The sequence below is a fragment of the Eptatretus burgeri genome, chromosome 4, assembly GCF_056783735.1.
Source record: "Eptatretus burgeri isolate ZD-2024b chromosome 4, Ebu_testis_v1, whole genome shotgun sequence".
NCBI lineage: Eukaryota > Metazoa > Chordata > Myxini > Myxiniformes > Myxinidae > Eptatretus > Eptatretus burgeri.
This window is the reverse complement of record NC_140964.1, coordinates 52,088,731-52,116,406: the sequence shown is the minus strand read 5'-3', so window position 1 is coordinate 52,116,406 and position 27,676 is coordinate 52,088,731. Positions and strand designations below refer to the sequence as shown.

The 27,676-nt window shown below is 44.8% G+C and overlaps 1 protein-coding gene across 8 annotated transcripts in view; it reads left to right on the top strand.

The window, feature by feature from the left end:
* LOC147028064 (phosphatidylinositol-3,5-bisphosphate 3-phosphatase MTMR3-like) overlaps positions 1–27,676 on the top strand; it is a 67,015-nt gene that overhangs the window by 31,152 nt on the left and 8,187 nt on the right. For 4 of the 8 annotated variants that reach the window (XM_085878043.1, XM_085878041.1, XM_085878045.1 and 1 more), the window contains 12 exons: positions 1,303–1,416; positions 2,553–2,737; positions 6,041–6,172; positions 7,511–7,622; positions 7,792–7,987; positions 8,127–8,312; positions 8,441–8,611; positions 9,053–9,189; positions 9,622–10,751; positions 11,067–11,287; positions 15,432–15,542; positions 21,039–22,652. In XM_085878043.1, coding sequence (XP_085734169.1) covers positions 1,303–1,416; positions 2,553–2,737; positions 6,041–6,172; positions 7,511–7,622; positions 7,792–7,987; positions 8,127–8,312; positions 8,441–8,611; positions 9,053–9,189; positions 9,622–10,751; positions 11,067–11,287; positions 15,432–15,542; positions 21,039–21,290 — 2,947 coding nt within the window. In that variant the 3' untranslated portion in view covers positions 21,291–22,652. Of the gene's footprint in view, positions 1–1,302; positions 1,417–2,552; positions 2,738–6,040; positions 6,173–7,510; positions 7,623–7,791; positions 7,988–8,126; positions 8,313–8,440; positions 8,612–9,052; positions 9,190–9,621; positions 10,752–11,066; positions 11,288–13,287; positions 13,704–15,397; positions 15,543–21,038; positions 22,653–27,676 lie in introns of those variants that run through there. The other 4 variants (XR_015057399.1, XR_015057398.1, XR_015057400.1 and 1 more) reach the window with 4 other exon arrangements.

The following is a 27,676-nucleotide window of genomic DNA, read 5'->3' as shown; positions in this document are numbered from 1 at the left end:
GGGGGCAGAAAAAAGTAGAAGATTGGGGGAATGAGTTGGAAGAGAGAGGGTGGGGGGAGGGGAAGATGAAGATTTGTGGATGTGTGGGGGACTACTTTGAAATGGGGTTGAGAAGGGTGATGGGGGAAGATTTGAGGGAGAAGGGTGATGGGGGAAGATTTGTGGTAGAAGGGTGATGGGGGTAGATTTGAAGGAGAAGACTGATGGGTGAAGATTTGAGGGAGAATGGTGTGGGGGTGGATTTGTGCGAGAAGGGTGTGGGGGTGGATTTGAGCGAGCAGCATGAGGAGGAGCTTGCTTTGTGGAGGGAAGTGGCGGTTGATTTGAGAGGGGGGGGAGTCGATCACAGCAGCCAGAGCCAGGGCGAGGAACGAGAGGGAATGATGAGACTGTGCAATGTATGGTGAAGACTGGAGTGGGTGGAGGGAGGAGTGAGATTTGAGAGGGTGGGAAGAGGAGTAGGGGTGATGAGAGGGAAGAAAGAGTATGAGGGAGATGTTGAGGAGTGCACCGATTGGGAGAGTGAGAAATCTGTTGTTGGGATTGAGCCCATATATGTTTGAAAACCACACACTTGGGACACAAGAGGAGGTGCTGTTAGTATGGCAGAAGATAGTGGATAGTTGCTAAAAGAAGAGGCAGGATAAGTGGCAAGATGAGAGGGAGTATAACAAGGGAGGAGTTTGGAAGAGGTATATTTGAGGAGATAGGGTGAATTGGCAAGAGAAAGGAGGTTTGGGAAGTTCGAAGTTTTTAGAGGGTTGTGGGGGAGGGAGGTTTTGAAGGGAAGGGGAAGAGGGGAGTAGAGGGAGGGGACATGCAGTGGGAAGCTGGTAATGGATAGGATAGGTGGGATATGGGCAAGTCGAAGTAGAGGAGGGGACACACATTGAAAGGTTTGACACTGAAAATGGCCAAAAAGAAAGATTGATGGAAAACCATTTCAAACTTTCAAACAAACAGCCATTTCAAACTGAGGTTCTTGAGATTTTTAAGTTAGAGATGCATTTTAAAACATTCTTCGAGGGATAGAATAATGGCGAGGAAAGAGAATGGAGAAGGGAAGAGCTGTAAGAGCTGAAATTTTTCGAAACTGAATGATTAAAGATTCAATCGATTGAAGGATCGATTTAAAAACAGCCTTTTGAAAAGGAAGAAGAGGAGTGAATTGTAATAGAATAGAGTATTCATCACGGGAGAAAGAGGAACTCAAGAACCGGAAACCAGAATTTTCGTGTATTATCAAAGAACTATTCCTGTTGAAGATTGTTTTGCTCTCATGCTGGCCTGTTCCTTGCATAGGTTCTGCAGCAGTTACCCCCAGCGACTGATTGTGCCTGCATGGATCACAGACAAAGAGCTGGAGAGTGTTGCATCTTTCCGCACTTCCAAGAGAATCCCCACAGTTGTGTACCGGTATGTCCACTGTGTTATTTGCTTCTGGCTTGGTCACTCTGTGGCATCAGCTTGATGAGCAAGAGATGCACCTTCTCTCTCTCCCCCCTCCACCTCCGTTGACATCCCCTTTCCACCCCCCCCCCAACCTCCATTGGCATCCCTTGTCACCCTTTTGACATTTTGATGGACGTCACCCTGTTGATCAGTTGTTTTTGATGATCACATCATCTGCTTTTGTTTTTTTGTGTGTTAGAATATATCACTGTTCCATCTATAATTCCAGCTCTGTGTGCGTGCGTGCGTGCGTGCGTGCGTGCCCGCTGTTTCTCGACAACCGCTGGTCCGATCTAATTGAAACTTGCCAGGTATATTGCTGGGGACCTGAGGATGTGCCTTTTCAAGGTTTGATATTAATCGGACTAGTGCTTCCCAAGTTATGGCCATTTATTTACCAAACCAATGACAAGACACGTTGTTGCGTGGGCGTGGCCGATGGGGAAGGGAAGCTCAGCTGCGTTCCCCATTACGGGTTACAACGTACGGACTTCCGGAGAGTGATGACTTCGTGTATTCTAATAATTTCTCGATTTCTTATGCGCATTTATAGATAAACATAATGCCGCAAGTTATGATCGTTTTCATATGGGACGGTGCATAAATTTTGGTTACATCAGAATGCTGGTATGCTCCGAACCAGGAAGTAATTTTTTTTTTCTCCTCTTCTCTTCTCTTTTTGTTTTTCTTTGCGATGACATGGCGAAAAGGCAAAATACGTTGGCGCTAATTGAATAATTGGCCATTAAAACCTAAATTGCGAATCATCGTAACTGTGATATGCGAACTTCCGCGCCGTCACGAACGGGCACGCGAGAGCGAAGAAACGGCCTGTGTGGTTGTTGTTTGTTGCTCGTGGTTGGAATATTTATTATTATTATTATTATTTTACGGGCACGTACTAGTATTTACAATGTACTCAGCAGGGTTTTAAACTCCCAATCTTTTGAATTCCTTTGACCCTTAGAATGTGTGAAGTTCTGATAAAATATAACCAACACCAAATGTCATTTTATTGTTGTACATTGTTCTTGTAGTCGTGTTTTCATGAAGAATTTTGATTTGCTTAAAGCATACAGTGTATGTCTGTGTCCATCCAGCCATGGTAGCAACGGTGCAGTGATTGCCAGGAGCAGCCAGCCTGAGGTGAGCTGGTGGGGCTGGCGTAATGCTGATGACGAGCACCTAGTTCGGGCAATCAGCAAGTCGTGTGCTCAGGATTGTGGAGATCAACCACAACTCAATGGTGGAGACCTTTCTCTTGGCTCCGAGTGCTCTGACTTTGGTGCGGGTTTCTTGGTTTATTTGAGACCAAACATTTTTAACCCCAAATGCAGCACATGACATTGTCAGGGCCCAACATTAACTTTTTTTCCAGCCTCTTCATGGGACAGTTAGGTTTTATATTTTACCTGTCCAATTAATCGTAGTTTGAGGATGCGGGACGATACCATTATGTTGATTTAAAATGTTTGCTGGTGCTCGGGGGTAGTCAAGTCGAAAAAGATTATCTTTGTAGTTGCTGTGGCTTTATATGGAAAAGAACATCGAGGTTAAGATATATCAAGTTTAACTTTCTGGTGGTAAAATTGACCTGTCCTTTGGATGGGTTTATTGAGGTTTTCACTTGTCCGACGGACATAATCGTCCCTCTTCGACAGTCAGACAGCCATTTATGTCGAGCCCTAATTGTGCTTGTCACACCACCAAGATGATTGCTGACATGATAAATTTCCACACAATCTCTGGATTTCCCTGTTGTTTTCTTTATCTGAATGCCATCGCTGTCTAAGATTCACTTTATTCTAAAGTCATCCAATCTAAAGATTGTTGTGGGCAAGATTTTTTGTCGTGGAATATTCAACTGTAACATGGACGTAAATTATTCCAAACATCCATGCCAAGGCATGAATTGCAAACAACCTTGAAGCATAGTCTGTCTAGCCCTTTGTTTGATGATTGCTGACACGAGGGCAGAATTATTTGCTCTCAGGCATTCGATGAACTCGAACGTTTTCTGCTGTTTGTTTGCCACCATTGTGTCAATATGAAGAGTTTGCCACCGAGTATGACCGTGAGGTCAATATGAAGAAAGTGGATATAGTTGTTAACTTCTGCTGGAACTGCTTGGAAGCATAAATGAATGGTTTTGCAGGGAAGCATTTTGTGAAGCTGAACAATTCTTTGAAGGCATGTTCCCTGCTTTGGAAGCCTTGCAAAACTGTAAAAACCAAAATGACAGAGGCTGAAAAACATAAGATCACTGGAACAAATTGCAAGCAATCGCATATTTGGAATGTTTATTTGATTTTGTCTGGTAATTAGTAATAATAATCAAAATTGCATGTAACAAAATCTTTCATTGAATAAGGCCTCAGTACAGTGGAAAGGCGGTGACCCCTTCCCACCCCCCCTCCCAGAACCACTATTTTCCATATATATATATATATATATATATATATATATATATATATATATATATATATATATATATATATATATATATATATATATATATATATATTTTTTTTTTTTTTTTCAGCTACAGTCCCATGCCTGATGTTGCCTTACTGGAATAATTTTTCAGTCCTCATTTGTTCTAGAATACGAATCATCCACGAGCTGGGGTACCCGGGATTGCTCGGTGCCTTTATATTTTTTCGTATCCAGTCAAGACTTGTGGAAGAGCTAGAATTTGCACACTACATGGATCAGGACACAACAGGACAAAAGTTTAACAGTTGAAAGAGAGGGGGAAACACCAACAGCAGAGTTTAAGGCCAAGATAGAGGCATACTTGGACAAACAATGGGTGCAGGGAGGAATGGGGGGTCAGGAGAGGATGCATGGAGTGGACAAGATGGATACAGAAGGAAACTTTCAGGAGGGGAAAAATGGGAATTTGGAAGGAGGTGGGGTGGGGGGGGGGAAGAGGAGGGTTGATGAGGGTAGAAAATATCATGGTTTTGGATTGGAGATGATCTGTGAAGTTGGTGAACAGCTGTCTTGAAGACCTGGAAGGAAGAATGTGGAAGTTGGTTACATGGGCAGGAGAAAAGAGGAATGAATGAGTGGAGGTGAGCAGTGATCGTAGATTTAGGTAGTTTAACCAGAAGGGGGTTGATGGTGGACCATATGTACCCTGCAGAAGCCTTGGGTGGGCAAAGCATGGAAAGAGCAGACGGTGCTGCAAGACCAGAAAGGAGGTGGTGGAAGGCAGAGAGACCACTGAACTTTTTGCAATGGCATGGTGACACATAGACTGAGCTTCATCGTGGGAGATTCCAATAATCTTTAAGGCCTTTGCTTCCATGGCATCAAGCTGAGCAAGGAGTGAGGCAGGGGAGCCAGCCCAGAGGGGAGAGCAGTACTCCATCAAGTTGCGGATGAAGGCCTTGTTAGGTGGATAAGAGTTCAGCTGTGCCAATGAATGATGGAGGATGCCCAGTTGATGGCTGACTTTGGAAGACAACTTTGAAATGTGGTTTGCCCAAGAAAGATCATGGCTGATGGTGAGATCCAGGAGTTTGAATGATTTAACTTTGTCAAGCGGATTGTCAAGAAAGTAGACGGGGTTTGCAGCGTGAGTGGGGGAGGGGGGTGGAGGGAGGTTTCCCCAGATGGTCCTTTTGGGCAAATATAGAGCAAGTGTAAGATTTGTCAGTTGTCAGAATTGAAAGACATATTCTAAGTGTTTGATTATGTTGTGATGTTTTTTTTTTTCTAGGTCCAAAGAGGGGGAAGAGACTGAAGGATGAGGGATGTCATGGCAAAGGGTGGGGTCAGCAAATAGATAGAGTATTTTCCAGAGATTAGATGAGATCATTTATGATGATTAGGAATAGGACTGTGCCAAGAACACTGTCTGGGGCACTTCAGCCTTGACAGGGAGAGGATATGAAAGGATTCCTTTGAGTGCCACACATTGGCTACGTGAGTGTGGAAGTCAGTAAGCCCTGTGTAGAGTTGGCCTTGGATGCCACAAGACAGAGAGTTTGGAGAATAAAGCAGGATTCCAAGCAGTGTTCTAATCCTGTTGGCATTTTCACCCATTTGAGCCCTGAGCTACTTGGACTTTCAGCTCCTCCACCATGGGCTCCCTGGAGAAAAATCCGGCCGCTGGGTTATATAGACGTTTGAATAGTGGCTCGTAAAATGGCCGCTGGGGTTCAAAGGGTTAAATAAATCAAATTTAATGGGTTTTTTCCTCCTTCCCCTCCCCTTTTTTCTGGAGTTCTAAAACACTTCCATACACCCAATAAGGAATGGGGTTGGGGATCATTTAATATTACTTTTCACATCACTACAAAAGCTTGGACACGATAGAGGGAATCTTAATTTTAAAAAACCCAAAATTTATTTGTATTTTTTACCAAATTTTCAAAAACTTTTTTTTTTTGCCGAAAACACTCCCTGACACTCACTGATGAACCTTTGGAGTTTGAAGATCAGATCAGCCATCTGAGAAAAATGGCGACAGACAAACGTCTTTCTTACAGTATAGATTAAAGTAGCACAAATGTCGAGCTTTGCTTTTAAAGTCCCAACATTTGCTTTAACTTTGCCTTTTATATTGTTTTTGTTGCAGATGCTTCCCTTGCATCCCCAGCACAGACAGACAGTGCTGCTCGCCCAGTACCCAAGCTGCTTATCCTCGACGCTCGATCTTACCCAGCTGCAATTGCAAACCGTGCCAAAGGCGGTGGATGTGAATGTCCAGGTAGGGCTCCACTCCAAGTGGTGGAAGGGAAGTGAAAGGTGTGGGATGGTAAGTGGAAAGAAAGGCTGTGACTGTTGTGCTGGATGGTGGAAGCTCCCTTTTTCCCCATTGGGTAATTTGGACTGTTGATAATTTGTCATCATTTTGGTTGATTTTACAGCCCAGTTCAACTGGCAATTTGTACATGTGCACTGTTTATGCTGGTGCTGTATCCCCCTCCCTAACCCAATAATTGCTTTTTTCTGCTCACCTCACATGGATTTCCAATGAAAAAAGCAGGGTATGGCCCTAGCCGAGCAAGCCTCGTTAAAGTGTGTTGGGGGGGGGGGGGTTGCGGTTTGGGGAGAGGGCTTCAAGCTTTCCAACAGCCTGAGCGATGAAGGGATGCCTTTGTGTGTAGAGGTTATAAGGGCCAATAAAATTAAAGGTGTACATCATACCTTTACCACTGGAAGCTTGTTGGTTGCTGTATAAACACATACAAATTGCACCATTTCAAAATTATTATTTGGATTTGCATTACGATGCCTTTTCTTTTCAAATCTAGCCTCTGTTAAACAGTATTCTCATTTGCAGTGCACTGTCGTTCTATGTGTGGTGAGCTCACTATGCAAAAACCGAATGGGCATGCTGAACAACTATATAATCCATAACCTGACTTGTTATAGTCCCTCTTTTTGTATGTATGATCAAGGCTCATGGAAGGGAACAAAATGGAAAGGGGGAAACATCAACAGCAGAGTAGAAAACAGTGAAAGTGAGATCAAGGGTGGAGAAGAGAGACACATGGGGGGTGAAAAAGCTACACACAGGCTGAATGAAACACAGCAAGAAGGAGGGGAAAGTGGGGATGAAACGGGAAGGAACAAACCAACTGACACCTACAAATGAGAAGAGGTGAGGGGTAGAGGTGAAAATAATCACAATAACTTAGAAAAAGGGAGTTTTTGGTGTAGAGGAGATCTTGGTGTGGAGGAGATCACGAGTATGGATGACCTGAGGTATTGGTGAACAGCTGTATTGAAGCTGCAGAGGGAACAATGGGACTGAACAGACTGGGGAAGTTGGTTCCACAGAGGAGCAAATGAGTGGAGGTGAGCAGTGTTCCTGGATTTTGGGAGTTTAACAAGAAGAGGAAATATTATTTTGTGTTCTGAGGATATTATTTTTAATATCTGATTGTAAAGCTATCTTCAAACATAAATAGTCTTGTAGTTTGGTCAAGCAGGAGAACTACCAAATTAGTTGATAGTGGGTGTTAATGCAACCATTAACCTTGGAAGTATTTGTCTTGCAATATATTTCTCATTTCATTCACTTGCTTTTCGTTTACTGCAGAGTACTACCCCAACTGTGAGATCTACTTCATGGGAATGGCCAATATCCACTCCATAAGGAAAAGCTTCCAAGCCTTGCGAGCTCTTTGCACACAAGCACCGGACCCCAGCAAGTGGGTGATTTTCAGTAATTGTGGCATAACCATTTAAGACAGTTATTTAAAATACAATAAAAATTCAATAGGAGTTTGTACATTTCAAAGGAAAAGTTCCTATATGGTGCATCTTGGTGCCCTACACTACGGCTCTTGTACATGGCACATGTCCCGTGTTATGACACAGCTGGCTGTCGGGCTTGGAAAGTACACGCTGGTTGCAGCATCTGTCTTTGCTACTCAAGGCTGGTGGACTGGTTGCCACAACACTCAGTAGGGATGCACGCTCTGCTCTTGTGCACTGTTCAGATGGCTGGGACCGCACACCACAGGTCGTTGCACTCGCAAAACTGCTGTTGGACCCGTATTACCGCACCATTGAGGTACTGTTAACTGCAGCCAGTCAATCTGAGATGACTATAGCAAAGTTGCCAACAAAATATAGTTTTACTGTCCAAGTGGAAAAACTTGCTTGTTTCAAACTATGTTCATCGGGATTCAATGGGAATTAATTTCCTCTAGGGTTTCCAGCTACTTGTGGAGACCGAGTGGCTGGACTTTGGACACAAGTTTGGGGAGCGCTGTGGGCATGGTGTGGGTGCAGGTGACTCAAATGAGCGTTGCCCAGTCTTCCTGCAGTGGCTTGATGCTGTCCACCAGCTCCTTCGACAGTTCCCCTGCTCGTTTGAGTTCAACGAAGCCTTCCTGGTGAGGTTCATTTTTGCATCTGAAAAAAATGGTATGATTGGTGGTCACGTTTGCAGTGTTTTTGTTTTTGTGGAATTTTTGGGACTTGCTGCCGCTGCTGATTCCCAGCCCTTGTTTTTCTTTTGCAGGTGAAGCTTGTGCAGCATAGCCATTCTTGTCTTTATGGAACGTTTCTTTGCAACACGCCACGCGAGCGAGATGAAAACCGCAGTCTGGAGCGTACGTGTTCAATATGGTCGCTGCTGCGCCCCGTGAGCTCAAACTTTCATAATCTGCTGTACAGCGCTGGTTCAGACATGGTGAGATGGAATCCAACCCTGAAACTGTACCCTTCCATCACCGACTTGTATCTCTGTCTGCTCCATGTTATCATTTTATTTTGTAACTTCTTTGTTGTTTTTTTAAAATTTATTTTTGAACATATATATATATATATATATATATATATATATATATATATATATATATATGTATGTATGTATGTATGTATGTATGTTTGATTGTTTTATTTTATTTTACACCTTTGTTGCATACACACTACCCTAACATCCACAAATTTATCCTGTGAGCACAATCTATTTGACCGTGACACTGACATAAATTAATCTTCTATGTAGATGGCATTATACAGTATTTCTGGTTCCTCCTCGTGAATGCATAGGATAGCCTTGTTGCTGCCCTTTTTAAAGGACTGCTTTCCTATTCTCTGCTGAATATTGCTGTGTTCTCCTTTGATGCAGGTTCTGCATCCAGTGTGCCATGTACGTAGCTTGTTGCTCTGGTCTGGCGTTTATTTACCGAGCTTCTCCCCGGCTCCTCCAACAGAAGATAACACATCGGCGTATCCTTTGCCATCAGAGGAAGTCTTGCGTAGCAGGTTTGTTGTGCATATCGGAACAATGTCAAACTCTCAAATGATGTCCCTATAATTAGCCAAATAGCATTCCCATCTGAACCCCTGTCTTGTAATGTGGGGGACCCAGCTTAAAATCACATACACAACATGTTTGTCCTTGAAATTCATATGAAAGGACACTGATGTCTGTCTTGGATGTGATTTATCTTCAAGCCCCTTCATGAATCTTAGATGAAAGTTGAAAAAGAAAAAAAATGAAGGATTTTAAAACGAGTTTTGTTTGGACAAATGAGTTTGAAAATCACACGAAGAGACTTTCAACTTCATTATTCACTTTTATATTCTTGAGACCCAACTATCCCTTGGAGTTTTAACACTGGAGTTTGCTTCATCTCGGTTTTCCTTATTTGCACGTTTGCTTTTGATCCTTTAAAAATTATTCCCTGTCCACAGACTCCCCAAGACCCGTTCATTCGATGACCTTCCTGCAGCATGTGACATGAACACACCTCCACTCACCCGGCGATCTAGTGACCCCAACCTCAATGATTTGCTTCCTGAACGTCGACGCTCAATCGATGGTGTTAACATGTCCCTGCAGGCCGAACCTGGTATATCTGCTATCTTGCACCGGGAACCAGTAATGCAGACTTTGTCTCCAAACCCCAACAGCCTTCTTATGCCCCCTGTGCCTGCATCCCTCCCGGCCGAGCAGATCTCGCCACAACCTGATGTGGTAGAGCATGTGGAAGGACTTGATCTCAGGAGGAGGCAGGTCTCAAAAGAAGAGATCCTTCATGAAAGGGGTCAGAATAAGAAAGAGTCAGTAGTAGAATTTAAGACAAATTCAGAAGTTTCTGTGCCACCTCATCTGACTACTATGGAAGATTTCTCAGGGACTCTTGAGAATCAGAACCTGTTGTGGCAACAGCTTCCAGATATCACAATCCCATCACAGAAAGGCTCTGAAAGACTTTTGAATGTGAAGTCAGATATTCACAACGTGCTAAAAGAAACTTTCCAGAAGAATGATGAAGACGTCATTGCTGGTGGAGAGGCACCTTGTTCCTTGGTGGTGCTACGACTTCAAGATAAAAGCTCTACTGCCTTGGAGAGTTCGACAGAGACGTTGACAGATGACCACATTCGTACAGAGCCGGACTATACTAGAGCCGTCAATGGCGATGGAGGGACCGATTGCCTTGGTGGTTATGATGATCGTGGCTTCACAACTAGTGCCTCGTCCACGTTCCCCCCTTTGAGTAGTGACTGCCACCCAACCACAGAAATACCTGTGTCAATAAGTAGCTGCTCACGGGCTGCAGGGAACCATGTGTCGAGCACGTCCACTTCTGAAAGCAGGTTGTACCGGTCTCATAAAGTCCGTTGCTACAAGGTCAATGGGGTGGCCCGCGAAGGTGAAAATGGACCTGAGAACAGGGAAGTGGCACTGAGGGGATGCAGAGTTGGTATTGGGTGCATGGGTTGCAGGCCTTGTGTGCTATGTGCACGAACTGACACGCCGAGCTCCACAGAATCCTGCCAGGTTGTGCCAACGCTACGACAAACTGCTACCTCGCTACGTAAGCATCACATTAACACACAAACTTATTGCAATACACAGACTTATTGAATTGGCTTTTTTGCTGCAGTAAAGACTGTCATCCTTTCAAAAAAATTTGTGTCTGCATGACCGCATTAAAATACTTTTGATCAATTCAAGACTTCTACAGCTCTCCAAGTGGTTATCTGATGCCTGGTTAGCGTCCAGAATCCCTTTTTTCATGCAATATTCCCTTTGACCGTGGTTCTTAATCGAAAGCTGAAATATGCGACTTGCTTGATGTGTTCAAAAATGTCGCACTTCACATCCCTGGCTTTGTGTCCACACCTTTCAGGCTGGAGTCCACCGCCGGGCACATTGCCTGGCGTGACCAGATGCGCAGCCGAGGATGATGGCCTACCATTGCACATCGATGCTGTACAGGCACGATTACGACAGATGGAGGCCGGACACCGCCATGAGCTTATGGAACTGCAGCTGCAAGTGCAGCGATTGCGTGTACAGGTTGGGCACTGTGGCCATCGTGAAGCTGCCCCTACCCAGCACGACGATGTGGTATGCAGATAGACTTGTCCATTAATTTTAGTTTTATGATTTTATTTACTTATTACTTACTTGCATGTTTGCGGTCATCAAATTTCAAGAAATAACCTTATTTAACATCTTAAACCAGTTACCGCAAATAAGTTGTGTCGGTCTGTTTATTTTGGTCTCAACATTGGAGCTCGAGATGGTTGCAAATGTGAAAAATAATTTGAGTGAAGAAGTAGATTAGCTTTGTCATATTGTGTTCCTACTTTTCTATGTCTGACAGGATGGTGTAGAGAGTACACTTAACTTTGAGCTGTTTCATCTGGGTTCGATTACCGACCCCACCATATAAACTGTCCGATTGGTGCTTCGCAGGTCGGGTGTTGCATCACAAAGTTAACTGTCACTTGGATGGGACGTTAAATTTGGTGTCCCATCGGCCAGCATGAGTGGGTGTGGCCATCAAAATATCCCATGGTGTTTTTCATGTGGGATTTGCATGTGATTGCTGGCAACCATTCCTCCCACCTTCGGTCGAATGTCAGGCCTGGCCAGACAGTTCATGAAATACTTGGCCCAAAAGTGTTCCCTGGCTGACCCCACAAGAAGATAGGAATAATCAGGGCTGTTAAAGTACCTGTAGCAGTTTATTTTTCTTGTCCATGTGGTGAATCTCAAACGCTGCATCTCAATGTAATATATTAATTTTTATAAATCACAATTGTTGCTTATGAGGAAGCAATAGTGCTTCTGACATACACAGCCAATGATTGCTTCACTATGTATACCATATATTTAGGCAAGCAGAACACAATTGCAGAAAGCTGGGTTTTCTAACCAGCCTCCTTCCTTAAATACATGGTGACACCTTGTGAAGTCTGTCTCTCGTACGTGCTCTTTCTTTTGACAGGTATAAATGTCTGAACTCGGTGTCTGCTTCCCAAGCATGTGTACCAAACTTGTCCTTCCCTATCCCTTCTCCTCAACCTCCCTTTCCTTCTATCTATAACCAGCATTGACACCACATCCACAACAATTCCAGACAGCATCAGTTCCCTAATGATTATCAGTTTGGTTTTGGATGTGCTCACTGAACTCTGGATAGGCCAGGCCTTCTGTTGCCTTGATGGAGGTGATGAACCTCAAACACGAGGTCAAAGCTATCTTTGGACATATTCCCTTGTGCATCTGAGCCTTTGACATTGTCTGGTATCCTGCCTTGCTAGGTTCTATGCCTATTGCAGGCAAAGTTTCCCACATCCCTGGCTGTTTTTCCTCCTTGGGCACATGTAATCAGCATGAAACTTTTTATGGCACCTTCTCCTCTTCTCTAGCAGAACAGGCTAAATTTCCCTCGTTTTCACCTTTCAACATAAAAAATCCTTTTCTTTCCTCTTCTTGAAAAATTTAATTCTGAATATTCCATAGCTCAATTGATAAAGTGACATGACGAACAGAGCTGACTATATAGCCGAGACTCTAGTCTCGAAGTATGCACTCTCCTATGAGCTGTCTAACCTGGGTTTGAATCTTGGTCCAGCTATAAACTGTAATCCTGGTGTTTCGTAGACAGGACGAGCCGTCAGTGTGTGCCGTCCTTCAGATGGACGTTAAACTGGGCGTCCCATCTGCTGGCATTGGTTTGTGTACATTAAAAATCCCATGGTATCACTCACGAAGAGTAGGCAAGCCATTGCCAGCACCCTGAATAAATTACAAGGCTTTTTCCTGGTTTGGCTTTTTTTCATTTGATGTGACTACACCTCCACAATTGCTGTCTAACAACTAGACATTTGGTTTTCTACAAACTCTTTTATGGTCTTGCTGGTTTGCTGCCTTTGCTCTTTTCGCCCTCCAACCTCCCCTTCCTCAAGTCCCATCCCCTACCAGGACGTATGCATTTTTGAGTTACTCCCTTCCTTGTGAATTGCTTAAAATCCATTGTTGCTGTTTTCTTCCACTCCTTTGTTTACATTTTCTCCAACCTGTGGAGTTGTTTCCAATCCCACTCTTTCCTTGCACAGCTTCAAGATGGCAGCCCACTCCCCCTTTATTGTAGGCCTACCTTTCTGTGAGTTTATGTTCCTTTGCTTGCTCCACCCATCCCAATATCAGTATAATCTTTGAGCTGTAATCATGTGCTTAAAAACAAAGTGCTCCTTTTGCATATCTTCAGAAGAGCAGTATATATTGTTGTGGATTTTCACCCGTTCGGCGTGCGGGAGACTGCCTTTAGCTAAATTGCGGCCGTGCGCGCCCACCGAACGAGCAATCAAGTCGCAGCTTTTCGGATCAACGCCGAAACCCAGCTATGGGTGTTGTTAACCACACCATAAATCAGCCAACTCTTCTGTCCACGCGCTACAGGGTCGATCGCCGAATTGTCGATGTACCTAATTATTCGCGCAGACAGAAATGCCAGGGATTTTACACCTCAACAGAGCCTGCACGAAAACGAGCCGCTTTAAGCAGCTCGTTCCGTTTGCGATTGTCGAGCGGTTTTATATCGCCAAGCTCCGTCGGACCAGATGTACGTTTTATCGGCTATTAATCACCCAGCTATTTATTCCGAACGCAATTATGGCAGGAAAGGACGCAACGAGAAGGTGACATTTCAACAATGGGGACATTTATTTCAAATGCCCATATGCAATGAATGGGGGGATGGGGGACAAGACACGAGCAAAAACCTACAGCCGATATCTATGTATTACGTACATGCACTTACAACAATTCTACTTGGTAGACAAGGCGCCACAGACTTTCATGCAAAACCCCAGAAAGGAAAGATAGAACTGGGCTCGTAAGCCTTTCATGTTCCTCGGAGCTCCGAGAGACCGGGCGGGCTACCTGGCCACCCTCGTGGTGACTCGCTGGGCCCTGGTTCGGTGACCCTTGGTGTCTCTGCCCGCACTCCAACCTCCGAACTCTCCTGCTCTCCACTGCCTCCGAGCTCTCTCTCTCTCCAAGCCCGAACTTGACTGGACTCCACCAACTCCCAACTCAACTCGTCTCCAGAGCTCCACTTGTACTCAACTGGTTTTCAACGAGCGAACGCGTCCTCTTGTAGTCCCAAGGGGAGGGGTTTTCGCTCTCTCACCTTCGATCCTTCACCCCCACCTGGCTCCACCCCTGTTTGCCTCCTGATCCGTTCCTGCCGTCAAACGCGGCCGTGTTTGAAATCACCCTGCCACAAGCGGACGTGGTTGAAATCACCCTGCCACAAGCGGACGTGGTTGAAATCACCCTGCCACAAGCGGACGTGGTTGAAATCACCCTGCCACAAGCGGACGTGGTTGAAATCACCCTGCCACAAGCGGACGTGGTTGAAATCACCCTGCCACAAGCGGACGTGGTTGAAATCACCCTGCCACAAGCGGACGTGGTTGAAATCACCCTGCCACAAGCGGACGTGGTTGAAATCGCCCTGCCACAAGCGGACGTGGTTGAAATCACCCTGCCACAACCAGACGTGTTTGAAATCACCCTGCCACAACCGGACGTGGTTGCAGTGTGGTTGGCGCTGTGGTGGAGATGGCATAGTTGTTGAGATGCTGTTGTGGTGGTGGAGGTGGCGTGGTTGTAGTGGTGTCATTAAGGAGATGCTGTTTGTTTGAAATAAAAGACAGAAAAGAATAACTGCTAACTCAAAGGTTCACAGCCCGGTACACGAACAATCCCTTTATACATCGGTGGGGAATTATAACCTGGAACACACACTTATCGAAATAACTGACCTCTGGGGAACCTGAATGGTGCTCTGTGAATCTCCACAACCGTAACAATATCAAGACACCACTTTCACCTCTGATATTTGGAAGCTCGATTCATTGTCCAAAACCTTGTAAACAAAATGAATCCAAACTGGTAGTTTGTGGTCATGTATGACTTGTTTAATGTGTCATGTGAAGTTTTTTTTATTTTTATTTTTTTTTTTTTTTTTTTTTTTTTTTTTAAATCTTGCTGAGGATTGCAAACGTATCTGACGTTTCACGCACCGTTGCTTCGAGATGAGCACTCTATTTTGTAAATGCTATTAAAAAATTATTTTGGTCAGTGTGGTTATATGAATCCCCATTAAAGGTTGATGTTGTATTTCCATTGTGTGTGTGTGTGTGTGTGGATGTCATGTAGAAGCCATCTGCAGGGCTGAATGTCTCCCCTACAGAATTGTGCACCCGAGTCTGAGGGCAATCCAGATTACAGCTCCCTGTCTCAGTGCAGCACAGAACAGAACTCTGAGAACAGCTGGGAACAGGTGGATCGCCTGGACGCTGAGGTAAGGGTCAGATCTGTCATCTCTGCCTGTTGGGTGTGTTGGCTGAAAATTATGACTTGGATATTTGGCTTACCACATTCTTCGGCAAAGCTGGTTGTCTTCAAGATTTGTTTCCTCAAGTATTTGTTTTAATATGATTATGCTGTTGTGAGGCTGGCAGTAGTGATGGGACCTGGTAGCACAAACTTGATTCAGATCCGGCTTGGTAAATTTGGCCAAATTTTACCGGGTCCCGAATCGGCTCGTACCTCTGATCTCGGATAAGTTTGCAAACATTTACGTTATTTTTACATGATTGAGATTTGTGGAAGTGCTAGAATCGAGCATATGGAAATTGATTACATGGGTTACACGTGGCCTCGATTTAAGCTGCGTTGGCAGGTGCAGCTGGCCACAGCACTGCTCGCATTGCAACACAGCGATGTCCTCCACAGGAAATGGTAAAGATGAATTTGTTACTTGGATAGTGCAAAGTTTATTTCCATTATTTTCATCCTATGATTTATATATATATACTCAGGCAATTAAAACACATGCCAAATTAAAATTAACATTTATTTCATAGCATGTGAAAAAGGATTAATGTATGCAATCACATGAGATTTGTCAGGGACAGTCGAACAGAATCTGCACACAGGTGGGAAAATTGGGATGTGCACATGGTCACGCACGTCAAACGACGCAGGGGTCTGTAAAGTCAATATCAAGTGTGACCACTTTGGCCAGCGATGCACGTTTGAAGTCTAGAGGGCATGGTTAAACACAGCTGGTGGATCAGAGCTTGTGGTATTGCTGTCCAATAGAACTGTAAGGCTGCAGTAAGCTCTGCAACATTGCGTGGAGGGTTCATTTGACCATTGCTCCCAAAACCATAACACCACCTTTCCAAAAATGGTCTCTGAATAATGCAGCCCTGAGCCAAATCGTGTCCTTGCCGACGGTACACGCAAAGTCGTCCATCTGGAAAACTGAAGTTGAACCTCGATTCATCAGAAAAGGTGATGTTTGCCCATCGTCTCCTACCCAACGATGTCCCGGTCTTCTCTTCCTGACGTCATATGCTGTGCACCAGGACGAAGACGGTCGCTGACCGTTCTTGTGGCTCTGTATCGGTTCTGTAGCCAAGAAACTGTTGACTGGCGGACATGAAAGTGTTGGATGTGGCATTTGAATTTATGGCCTCACAACTTAGGCAACCTGTGCTTTTCATCGGCATGAATGCACATGTTGCATATGCAGCATGTTTTGTTTGTTTGTTTGTTTTTGAACCACTACTCATCATTTCCAAGATCTGCCATGTGGTTGTGTTCAGACTCAAGCGTCCATACACAAGTGATGAATTGGACTCGAACACAAACACCCAAAACACACGTCCATCATGCATGTTTTATTTTCACATGCTATGAAATAAATGTCAATTTTAATTTGGTATGCATTTTCGTTGCCTCTCCATATATAGAAAGAGCAGAGTTTCTCTTTACGCTTCATTCTAAAGGGTCTGCTTTCATTCTAATGTGTGTGTGTGTGGGCGTCAGTGTCATTGTCTCCTCCATAACTCCAAAACCATGAAAACCTGCAGCCTGAAACTTTGCATGCATACTGAGGGATGAGTGAATGAGTGAAAATTGGGTGTTTGGGTTAATTAAAACACCCCTTTTGCAGATAATTAATGGCCTTATTTAATTATATCCTTTATCAGGCAATCCTTGGCAACTTCGCTCTCTGGGGTCTTCAGGCGTGTCCTGGGTTACCTCGCTGGGGTCTGAAGCCGCCATGTTTTTTGGCCTGCTCAAGCATGCCTCGACTTGGAACAGGCCACAACGGTTTCTAAACGATAAAAATTCGCTTTCCTCACTCATTATCGAATGCCTGTTCATCATAGCTACAAATTGTTGGGTACATTGTAATGCTTATTAACGCCAGTGTCCGTGCCTTTATTTCATTTCTGCACATGCCATAACCTCAATAATCTCTTGTACAAAATTTAGGCTCCAGAATTGAACTTAGCAGCAGTTCCAACTTCTAAAAAAAGTGTTCATTTGTGCAAGTCAGACATATTTAATATTTTGGGCGTCTCTCGGAGGGTGTGTGTTTCATGACTGTTTGGAGATTGCTATCACTTGCCAATCAAGCCATTCCTTGTCAACCATTTCGTTTGAGTGCTAAAGCCACTTGGCGATCGCTCTACATTATTCGCACCATCACTGAACACTGTATGTAGATCGACTTGAACAATGTTCAGGATGCACTTGCCTGCGTTGGCCCCGCGTTGTTCTGCGGTGTATTGGGCGATGGCTGGCTCGTGGTTTTTTGAATCTTTTAATTTTGTACTCCCAAACGTTTACACACATTTATGAATCGCACATTTACATTTATTTTTATGCACCGGGAACCTCGTCCTTCCCCCCCCCCCCCCATAAGCTCTTGGTGGATGTTAAACTCTGAGTCCCATAATTATTTTCACCATTCGTGGCAATCTCAGGGACATAACTCCCCACAAATGGCGAGTGTTTACCGTAAACAATCTACTTGGTTGGAAAGCTAATCATATATTTACTTTGAACAAAAGTTTCTTTGTTTAATCACAGGGATGCCTGTTTTAAAAGCCTCTTTTAAGAGTTTGAAGAAGTCAAAGCTCCTGGGGTTTCTTCATGCAGCTGATCAAACATACTGTTGCGAATTCGCGCCCGCCAGTGTGCGAGCGGCCACGTAACTCGAATCGCGGCACGTCGCCCACCGGACGGACAATTCTGTCGTGACCCTCTCGGACTAACGCTGGGAACTAGTCACGGGTGGGCCTTTCGGCCTCACCACGATCGTGCCAATCGGCCCCCCCGCGTGGGATAGGGTTGTTCGCCAAATTCGACCTACCTAAGTACCCACACGGAGGGTAGACCGGGCGATCGCACCTTGCCGCAGGTTGACTCCGGACACGGGCCACTTAAGCGACCCGTTCCGTACTATCGGGATAACCGAGCGGTGTTATCGTCGACCTCGATGGTTCCGATTAATTATCGGGCGTATTAAACCCACTACCAACCCTTTACGTGAAGCAAGATGGAGATTCAATTAAAGAAAAGACGAAGCGAAACGGGAAAACAGTTCAACATAATGCACATTTATTCCGCGGCACACGGAGAGCACACATGTACAATTACAACAATTATGCACCAAAAGCGGATGTAACAAAAACACAACAATGCAGATCTACTACCGACTACGCGAGCACACGGCAACACTTACACAGTTTTACTTTACAGACGGCGCCGACAACACATTCACTCAAAAGCAAAAGAAAAGAGCCACGCTCAAAGACAAGGGGGCAGACGGGGCCTGTGGGCCGCGAGACCGGGTGGATCCTACCCGTGTCTTGTGATGAGCCGCAAATGTGGCGGCGGTGCCCCGACTCCGCGCTCCTTCGCAGGTTTCGTTGGCACTGCTTGGAGTGGGGTGGGAACGGGGCCCCCTTTTCGCACTATCTCAGCGCGGGCGACGAAAAGTGGGGAATTGTTGATGCTCTGGGGAAAGAGGATAGCTAGCTTGCTTGGGTTCCGCGACGAGCGACTCCGCTGCGACCTCGTCGCCGACCGCCGTCTTCCTTGCCTCGGACCCGAGGTATCCAGTCCCCTCCACAATTCTCCTCAGCCGACTGCAGAAAATCACCTCGACCGGGCTCCAGGCTCCAGGCTTCCTCTCTCTGCAGCTCCCCGACAGACTGCCACTCTCCAGACCCGACTTGACTGCCTCGACCTTCCTGACTCCAACTCACTGCCTCCAACCTTCTCTCCCACTCAAAACCCTCAACTCTTCTCCAACTCGCCTTGACCGAAAAACTGACTGAATTCGCCCCGTGCTCGGCGCTTTATAGTGGTGTAGGAGAACCCATATGCAAATTTCTGGATCAGAACGAGCTCGGGGTGGAGCCACGCTCGCCCATTGGACGGAGAAAAAGGGGCGTGAATCTCCCCTGATCCTCGAATTTGCATATATCGATTCTACTCTGACGCGCCTGGAGGCGGGGCCAAATCGCCCCGCGCTTGCTGATTGGACGGATCAGAAGTGGGCGTGTATCATTCCTGATCCGACTTCTCCTCGGAAAGGCCGCACTTTGTACCCGTGGCTCGGCGCGCGCCCTGTACGAGTCCAGGACAGCCTGACGCTCGGTGCCCACAAGCGGTGCGGGAATGGCCGCAGAAGGAGAGGCGAAGGTGGTGGAGGGTTTAACGTGCTGGTCCATGGCCTTGGCGACGTTTGGAATGGCGGTGATGCGATGTTTGCGGGAGCGAGTTGTGAAGGTAAAGGTCGTGGCTGTTGGCGTTGTTGTTGTTGTTGTGAAGCGGCGTTGTGGTTGGTGGTTGTTGTGTGATGGCGGTTGAGACGTGGTTGGTTCAAAATAATGATAGAACAGAAAAACGGCTATCTTAAAGGGTCGCAGCCCGAATGAATCACATTTATTCCCTCTAAACAACGGGTTTGGGGCTAACTACACATGTACTTACAGAGAATCTCACCTACAGGACCTGAATGGTGGTTTGCGAATTTCCTCAACCGCAACAATACATTTATTATTTTACTAAAGCAGGAACCCTTTTGAAGGGCATGAAAGGAGCACACAAAATTGTAGATAGTAATATTTCTTGAAGAGATATAAAAATATATAAAAGTACAAGGAAGGAGCATTTAGAACCAACAACCAGAGTTGATCAGAGTTGGTTCATAAGACCTCTCTCTGCCGTAAGACCCATGCTCACGCTTAACAGAGCTCGACAGGTAACGGTTACAGTGACAGATTACACCAACATTTTGCCTTGAAACTCAGAAAGAGAAACAACATGACTTCCATAGCACATCCGATTCATGTATTTGTGCACATTTTTGCCACGTAAACTTGCAAAATACACTACTACAATTACTTCACTTCACATGACAGGAAAATATCCAAGTTCTTTTCCGAGTTGACAGTCAAACACAGCTTGACTCTGAATTGGTTCGGAATCACAACTCGCCAAGTTCGGGTCGAGAACTAGCTGGCAAGATGGCCGAGAGGTGGTACGCGCACTCCCTCTAAGCTGTCTAGCCTGGGATTAAATTTCGACCCAGCGATAAACTGCAATCCTGGTGTTTTACAGGCCAATTCACAATCATCAATGTGTGTGCCGTCCCACACATGGATGTTAAACTGGGCGTCCTGTCTGCCAGCATTAGTTGGACGTTAAAGAGCCCACGGTGTCCTTTGTGAAGAGTCAGTGAGATATCACCGGCACCATGGACAAATTACAAACTCCTGCCATAATGCTGCTGGGAAGGCAACGGCAAACACCCAACATAATCCTTGCCAATAAATTGCTTTGGCAGCACTGACTCTCTGTTACAGAGTATGGTGCATCAGAATCAAAATACTGTTGTAGTTAAAGTCAAATGAAAACTCGATGGTCATTGCTCATTGTATTGTTTAAACACTTATGTCCTTGCGTTTTGGTGCCGTCTTGCGAGCAGGTAACACGTTGGGTGCCAGACCATGTGGCCAACAGCTGCTTCAGCTGTGACAGCAAGTTCTGGACCGTGAACCGGAAGCATCACTGCAGAAACTGTGGAAATGTCTTCTGCTGGAACTGTTGCAGTCAGAAGGTTCCCGTCCCTTCTCAGCAACTGTACGATCCTGCACGTGTCTGCAAAGCGTGTTACCGGTACCTAATCCCAAGTGACGGAGGGCGACCGCTTGAGTTCTCGGCATTGTTGGATAGCTAACCGGGCAGTTTGTATCACTCCAGGGCCGGAAGTCTCCCTGCACCTCCTGTGGGACCTCTCATCTGCAGTTGTGCAGCGTTTACATGCTGATGTGCAAGCCTTTGCCTTGTCTCGCACTCGTGAGGTTGTCATTGGAAAATGCACAAACCAGGATGCTTGAAGCTGCTCCTTCCTGGATACCATTCCTTGTCAGTCCCTTCCATTCCTTTGCTTCCTTACTTGCCCGTTCTGCAGTCTCAAATAATTTTTAATAAACCAGGATACTCCAGATAAATTGTTGAAAAATAAAAAAGGGCCCTCTCCATCTCTTTTGCTACTCTGGCATTCTTCACATTCGTCACCCAATGCATTTTTTTCCAAATGCAAGTCTGCTCCCTTTTATCATCTTGTATTTTGCTTATAAATATGGTATATACATATATATATATTTTTTATTTCTCCTGGGTCAGCTTTACTTCCAGGGATTTGTAGTTAAATCGCCAACACCTCACCGTATTTAGTTGTAAGGTGTAAAGAGCTCGTTCTTGCACTTTGTTAATTGTATATAGTTGTAGCTGTGCAGTATGGCAGAGCAACTCGGTGTAATGTGACTGTACATAATGGATTGAACTGCCTTAATGACACTGCAGGGCGCTATATTGGCCGAGTAACTGTTCTGGGTCCTTCTTAGCAGGGTTCTTCGATTTGGGAAATATTTCTCCGGGCTGGTTGTATATGCTTCATATTGATAGCCTGCGGCCCCCGATCTGGTTTTGTGCCCAGTTGATTGCGACTTGAAGGCACAGCTTGGTGTTGCCGAGTTGATGCAATTTGCTTTAAGATATGCTGTGTATTAATAATATGCATCAACATTTATGCTGTGTGCTGGTTGGAGTCGGGCCTGCTGTGTTCAGCATGGCGTGTAGAATCGGAGGTGATGAAATTACTGGTTGTGCAATGAGAAAATTAAATTGTGTTGTTGAGTTATGGCGTCCATTGATGTCGTGCTCGACTTTGAACAACAATTGTAGGGCTTGGTGAATCGGCAACTTTGTGGTGGTGCAGCAGGCATGGCTCTTAGTTTGTCCAAAGTCTACCCTTATAAATTGTACAATTGCACATAGACTAGAACAGACCTTTTTAAACTTGGATGAAGTTACACAATGTTGTGATAAGCTCTGGGAATCTATTTGGAACAATTGTGCTGCTATTACTGGATGCTGACCTCCAAATATAGTCCATTGTCTAAAATTGCAATCAGCTAATTATTTCCCACACGCAATACTTGTTCTGTGCTGTGAGCTTTGGCTGTGATGTGTTGTATATCTGGTTTGCCATTGTATAATTCATGCAGACATTGCACAATAAAGGGTATGTGCAGTGGTTCACGTCCCACTTTTTATTTGCAAGAGAACCAATGCACGTGAATTAAAATTTACCATTTACTGGTGATGGGCCAACTCACGTGAGTTCAGGCGCTTGTAATCCTCATACCAATGAGGCACAGACCATTTGGCATCATGGCGTCTATACCTCGAGGAACTGTTAAATGTATAGGCCAAGTTTATTTCATAATGGTAGAAGTTGGGTTTAAAGTAGGGGGGGCGGAGATGGTGCTCTTTCACTGTGTTCAGTGATTATCGACAACCAGCTAGATGATCTGCAATGATTAATGATTGTTGTGAGCCGTCTTCCTTCTGAACTAAAACTACAGAAAAATGTGCGTGATTGCTGCCTCTCTTCCAAAGCTCACGGATGTTGTTTTTGTATTAACAGCCAAACTTGTCAATTTCCAAATTCTTGGGAAAATAATACTGTGGTTTTCAAAAGTTATATTGTTTCTTTACCAACTAATCAATGCATGATGTCAGAGGATGAATTCCATTGCAGGCCACCTGTTGCGGTTAAATCGTGAACTTCCATCATCAAGAACACCAGAGCTACGTTTAATCAGCGAAATGATTCTGTTTTTCGGTGCAGTAGCTCTTTCCACGTCGATTTGCTTTCTTCAATCTCACCCTTCCCTCCAGAGATTCAGGACAGCTGTTCACCACCATCTCAGGTCACCACCTCCCATCCACGACCATGATCTTTTCGACTCCCATTAACCCCCACCAATCCCACCTCTTTCTGGGTTTCCAGTTTTTCTTTCCATTTCTGTGACAGAGTTTGCAACTGCATCCATGCTATTCACCCCCCCCCCCCTGTGTCCTCTCCCTTTGGTCTTTGGATTCCCCACATCCATTATTTATCTAAGTCTCCCTCTATTTTGTCCCTCAACTCTGTTGTTGGTGTGTGTCCCCCCACCCCCCCCCCTTTCTACTGTTATTTTTGTTCTGTTACGTCCTCAACCGTTCTGTGTGTTCCCGCTCCTCCATGAGCTTTGTATATAGAAAAAAGACTTCTGGATACCATTTATTTAAACCAATGCTGTCCTTCACATTGCTTAAAAACTTTATCCCTTTTGCTCTTAATTTTTCACTTTATTTATCTATCTGTCTGTGGAGAAGTGAATTCTTGCAAAAAAAAATTTTTTACAAGGCTCACTTGGCTGTGTTGGATGGTTTTAAGGCTTGAGGAGTAGCAGCTGAAACCTGAATCCTCTCTCGGTTCCTCGTCATGACTGCATCTTTGCTTTTTCAGATTCCCTCTGATGATTCCAATGCAGGATTTGGTCTTTCATTTGATTACACCAACTCAACTATTCAGTACAGGAATAAACTAAACCATCTTGGGGAGGAGGTTTCATGCCAGTGAAAAATGGAATGTAAACACAATTGTGTGACAACTGGTTTGGATCGCAGCACGGCACCGAGCGGGCGCAGAATTTTGCGATTACAGGGGAAAGTAAACCCTACAATAATGAATTACTTCTGAATTTTGATATCATATTGCGTTAATGGCTTGAGCAAAGTGAATCTTTGACTACATTGCACAATTGAACTTACAAGAAATAATGGCAATTTGACTGATCGACCGTCGTACAGTGGCCTGCAAAAGTATTCACCCCCTTCCCCCAAAGTTTTCACATGATGATACCACCTGAGCTTATTTCATGATACTTTCCAATCCATCTTAATATATAGAGTCTTCACAAACTACTCCAAAGTGATAAAGCTAAAAATGCAGATAAAGTGTGAATAAGTTCGATTAACAGAGAAAATCAGAGGAATCTCAGTATCATAAGTATTCAAACCCTTTTCTTAATTAACCCAAATCATTTCAGGAGTAAATTATGTGTTTGAAAGGTTACAAAATAAGTGTAATAGGTTTCACCTGCATGTAATCGGTGGTTTAACTTAAAAATTTAACTCTCCCACTTAAATAAGGAGTTTTATGGTGAACTCACTGAGTCGCCCAACAAGGCAAACATGAAGACCAAGGAGCTTTCCAAAGAAGTCAGAAAAATTGTGGTGGAGTAGCACCGTTCAGGAGAGGGTTATAAGAATATTTCAGTCACTCATTATCCCTTTCAGTACGGTGAAATCAATCATGAAGAAGTGGAAGACATATCATACCACCCAGACTCGACCCAGATCAGGTCACCCATCCAAACTTGGCATCCGGGCAAGCAAGAAACTGGTTCAGGATGTCACTGTAAATCCACAATGATTTTGAAAGATCTGTCAGGCTCTATGTCCGAGATAGGGGCCAGTGTTCATCAATCAACAACATTCTGTTCCCTTCACAAAGCTGAGCTGCATGGACAGGTGGCAAGAAATAAGCCATTACTGAAAAAGACTCATCTAAAAGCTCGTATGGAGTTTGCGAAAAAGCATCTTTATGATACTACAGGCATGTGGAGAAACGTTTTGTGGTCAGACGAGTCAAAAATTGAACTTTTTTGAATTGAAAGTTCAAAGTGTTATGTCTGGCGCAAGCCGAACACTGCACATCACTCAGTCAAGACCATTCCTACCGTCAGGCATGCTGGTGGCAGCATCACGTTATGGAGTTGCTTTTCATCAGCAGGGACAGGCAAACTTGGCAGGATAGAAGGTACAATGGACAGTGCAAAATACAGTCGAATCCTTGATGAAAACCTGCTCGGCCATTAATCTGAAACTGGGGAGGAGATTTACATTTCAGCAGGACAATGATTTGAAGCACAAAGTTAAAGTCACACTGCAGTGGCTGAATAAGAAGAAAATGAATGTTCTTGAGTGTCCCAGTCAAAGTCCTGACTTGAACCCAATTTAACATTTATGTCGAGATTTGAAGATAGCTGTCCATCGACGATCCCCATCAAACTTGGCAGAACTAGAGAAATCTTCACGTGAGGAATGGACAAAGATTTCATCATCTCGCTGTGCAAAGCTGGTGGAGACCGACCCAAAAAGACTCATCACAGTCATTGCTGCAAAAGGTGCTTCCACCAAGTACTGACCTAAGAGGTGAATACTTTTAAAACCAGTGAATTTTGATTTGTACATGTTGTTTGTAGGTATTCCTGACATGTAACCTCCTTCAACTCTAACAGTGTTTAGTTTGATCTCTTCAGTTATGAATAAAAAAAGTTTATTTGGAAAAATTGTTTCCACATCTTACTATAATTCACGGACTGCGGTTTGTTTATTTGTCGCTACTCCTCTTGCAGTTCTGGCCTAATTACATCCATACTTGCTTGCTACATAGGATTAGCATGACCAAAAAAAAAAATATATATATATATATATATATATATATATATATATATATATATATATATATATATATATATATGTGTGTTTTTATCTTTGCCGGTGGTCATGGGGGTGATGGAAATTCTCTGTAAATGTGTATCATGTCGGTCCACTTCCAGGTGGGGGAGGGTATTACAAGATTCCACCATTTACAGTTCAGTATTCTTGTCCCAATGTTTTTCTGTACAGTGAGGTATTTTGAATTATATGCAGTTGGTATGTTTTTGCTTCACGCACGTTCCCTGGGGGGGGGGGGGGGGTTTGGTTTTTTGTTTTGCCTATACACCACCCAAATAAAGGTTTGCGTCAGAAAGAAGTTTTGCTTGCTTGGAACAAGATTGCCTGTAGAGTTGGTACTCTGCTAGTAATTCGTAATTTATCAAATGTGCCATTATAGTTAGTGGGTGAATACTTTTCCAGGCCACGATGTTGGGAGTCCCCTTCTGTGAGTAGAGGGGAGGACCTTGCTTACATGTCTGTCCATCCATGTTTTGAAAGTGATTCTACTGAACTGAAATCAAACCACTTCATCATCACAATCATCGTTTTACGGCCGGTTCCGTGCTTGTAAGCTGTGATTCACCTAATGGCTGCTTTCCAGGCTGCACAATCCCTTGCTAGCCATTTTGTTTGGCCTTTAACTCTTAACATCATCTCTCAGCAACACATCCCATGTTTTCCTTGAATGGCCTCTCCCTCTCCTTCCATTCACATTAATATATATATATATATATATATATATATATATATATATATATATATATATATATATATATATATATTGTTGTGGTTACCAGATTCGCAAACCACCATTCAGGTCCCTTAGGTGAGGTATCTCGGTAAGTGCATGTGTAGTTAGGCCCAAACCCGTTGTCTAGTGGGAATACATGTCATTTATACGTGCTGCGACTCTTCAGGATAGCCGTTTTTCTTTTACTATCTTTATTTTGGACCAATCGCCACCATCACAACCACAACAACCACCAACCACAACGCCGCTTCACCACAACCGCCACGACCTTTACCGTCACAACTCGCCACCATCGCATCACCGTCATCTCGCGCCACTCATGGGCACCGATGCTGGACTCGTGTGGGGCGCACGTTGAACAGCGTGTACAAAATCACGGATTTTGTGCTTCAAAAACGGATCCAAAACGACACACGCCCACTTTTTGCCGTCCAATCGGTGAGCGAGGGGCGGGTGGCCCGCCCCCAGGGCGATCGATATATGCAAATTTGTGGATCAAAAAGCCTTCACGCCCACTTTTTCTCGGGCCAATGGGGAGCGAGTTGAAAGGTCAAAGGGAGGGGGTCAAAGGCGAAGTTACGGGGGGATAAAAGGACGGTGTTCGTCAGTCAAAGGAGTAGTAAAGGTCGGAACGAGGCGAAGGAGTCGGAACAGAGAGTCAAGACTTCGCGGGCGGTGGAGCTGCTCGTCGTGTGCGTGGAAGTCGGAACGGAGGGGACGAGCTGTGGAGAGGCGGCGAGGGCGGACGAGGGGGTGCTCGCGTCGTGCAGGGAGCTGCACCCCTGGGAGGCCGGCAGCGCGACCTGGCCGAGGTGGAGACGCTCGTCGCATATAATAAAGATCCTCTATACCCCGAGCATCAGCAACCCCCTCCTGTTTCCCCCCGCGCTGAGATAGTGCGACCAAGGGGGCCCCGTTCCCACCCCCTGCCAGGCACTGTCCACGAGGCCCGCGGGTTGCGGGGCCATCGCCGC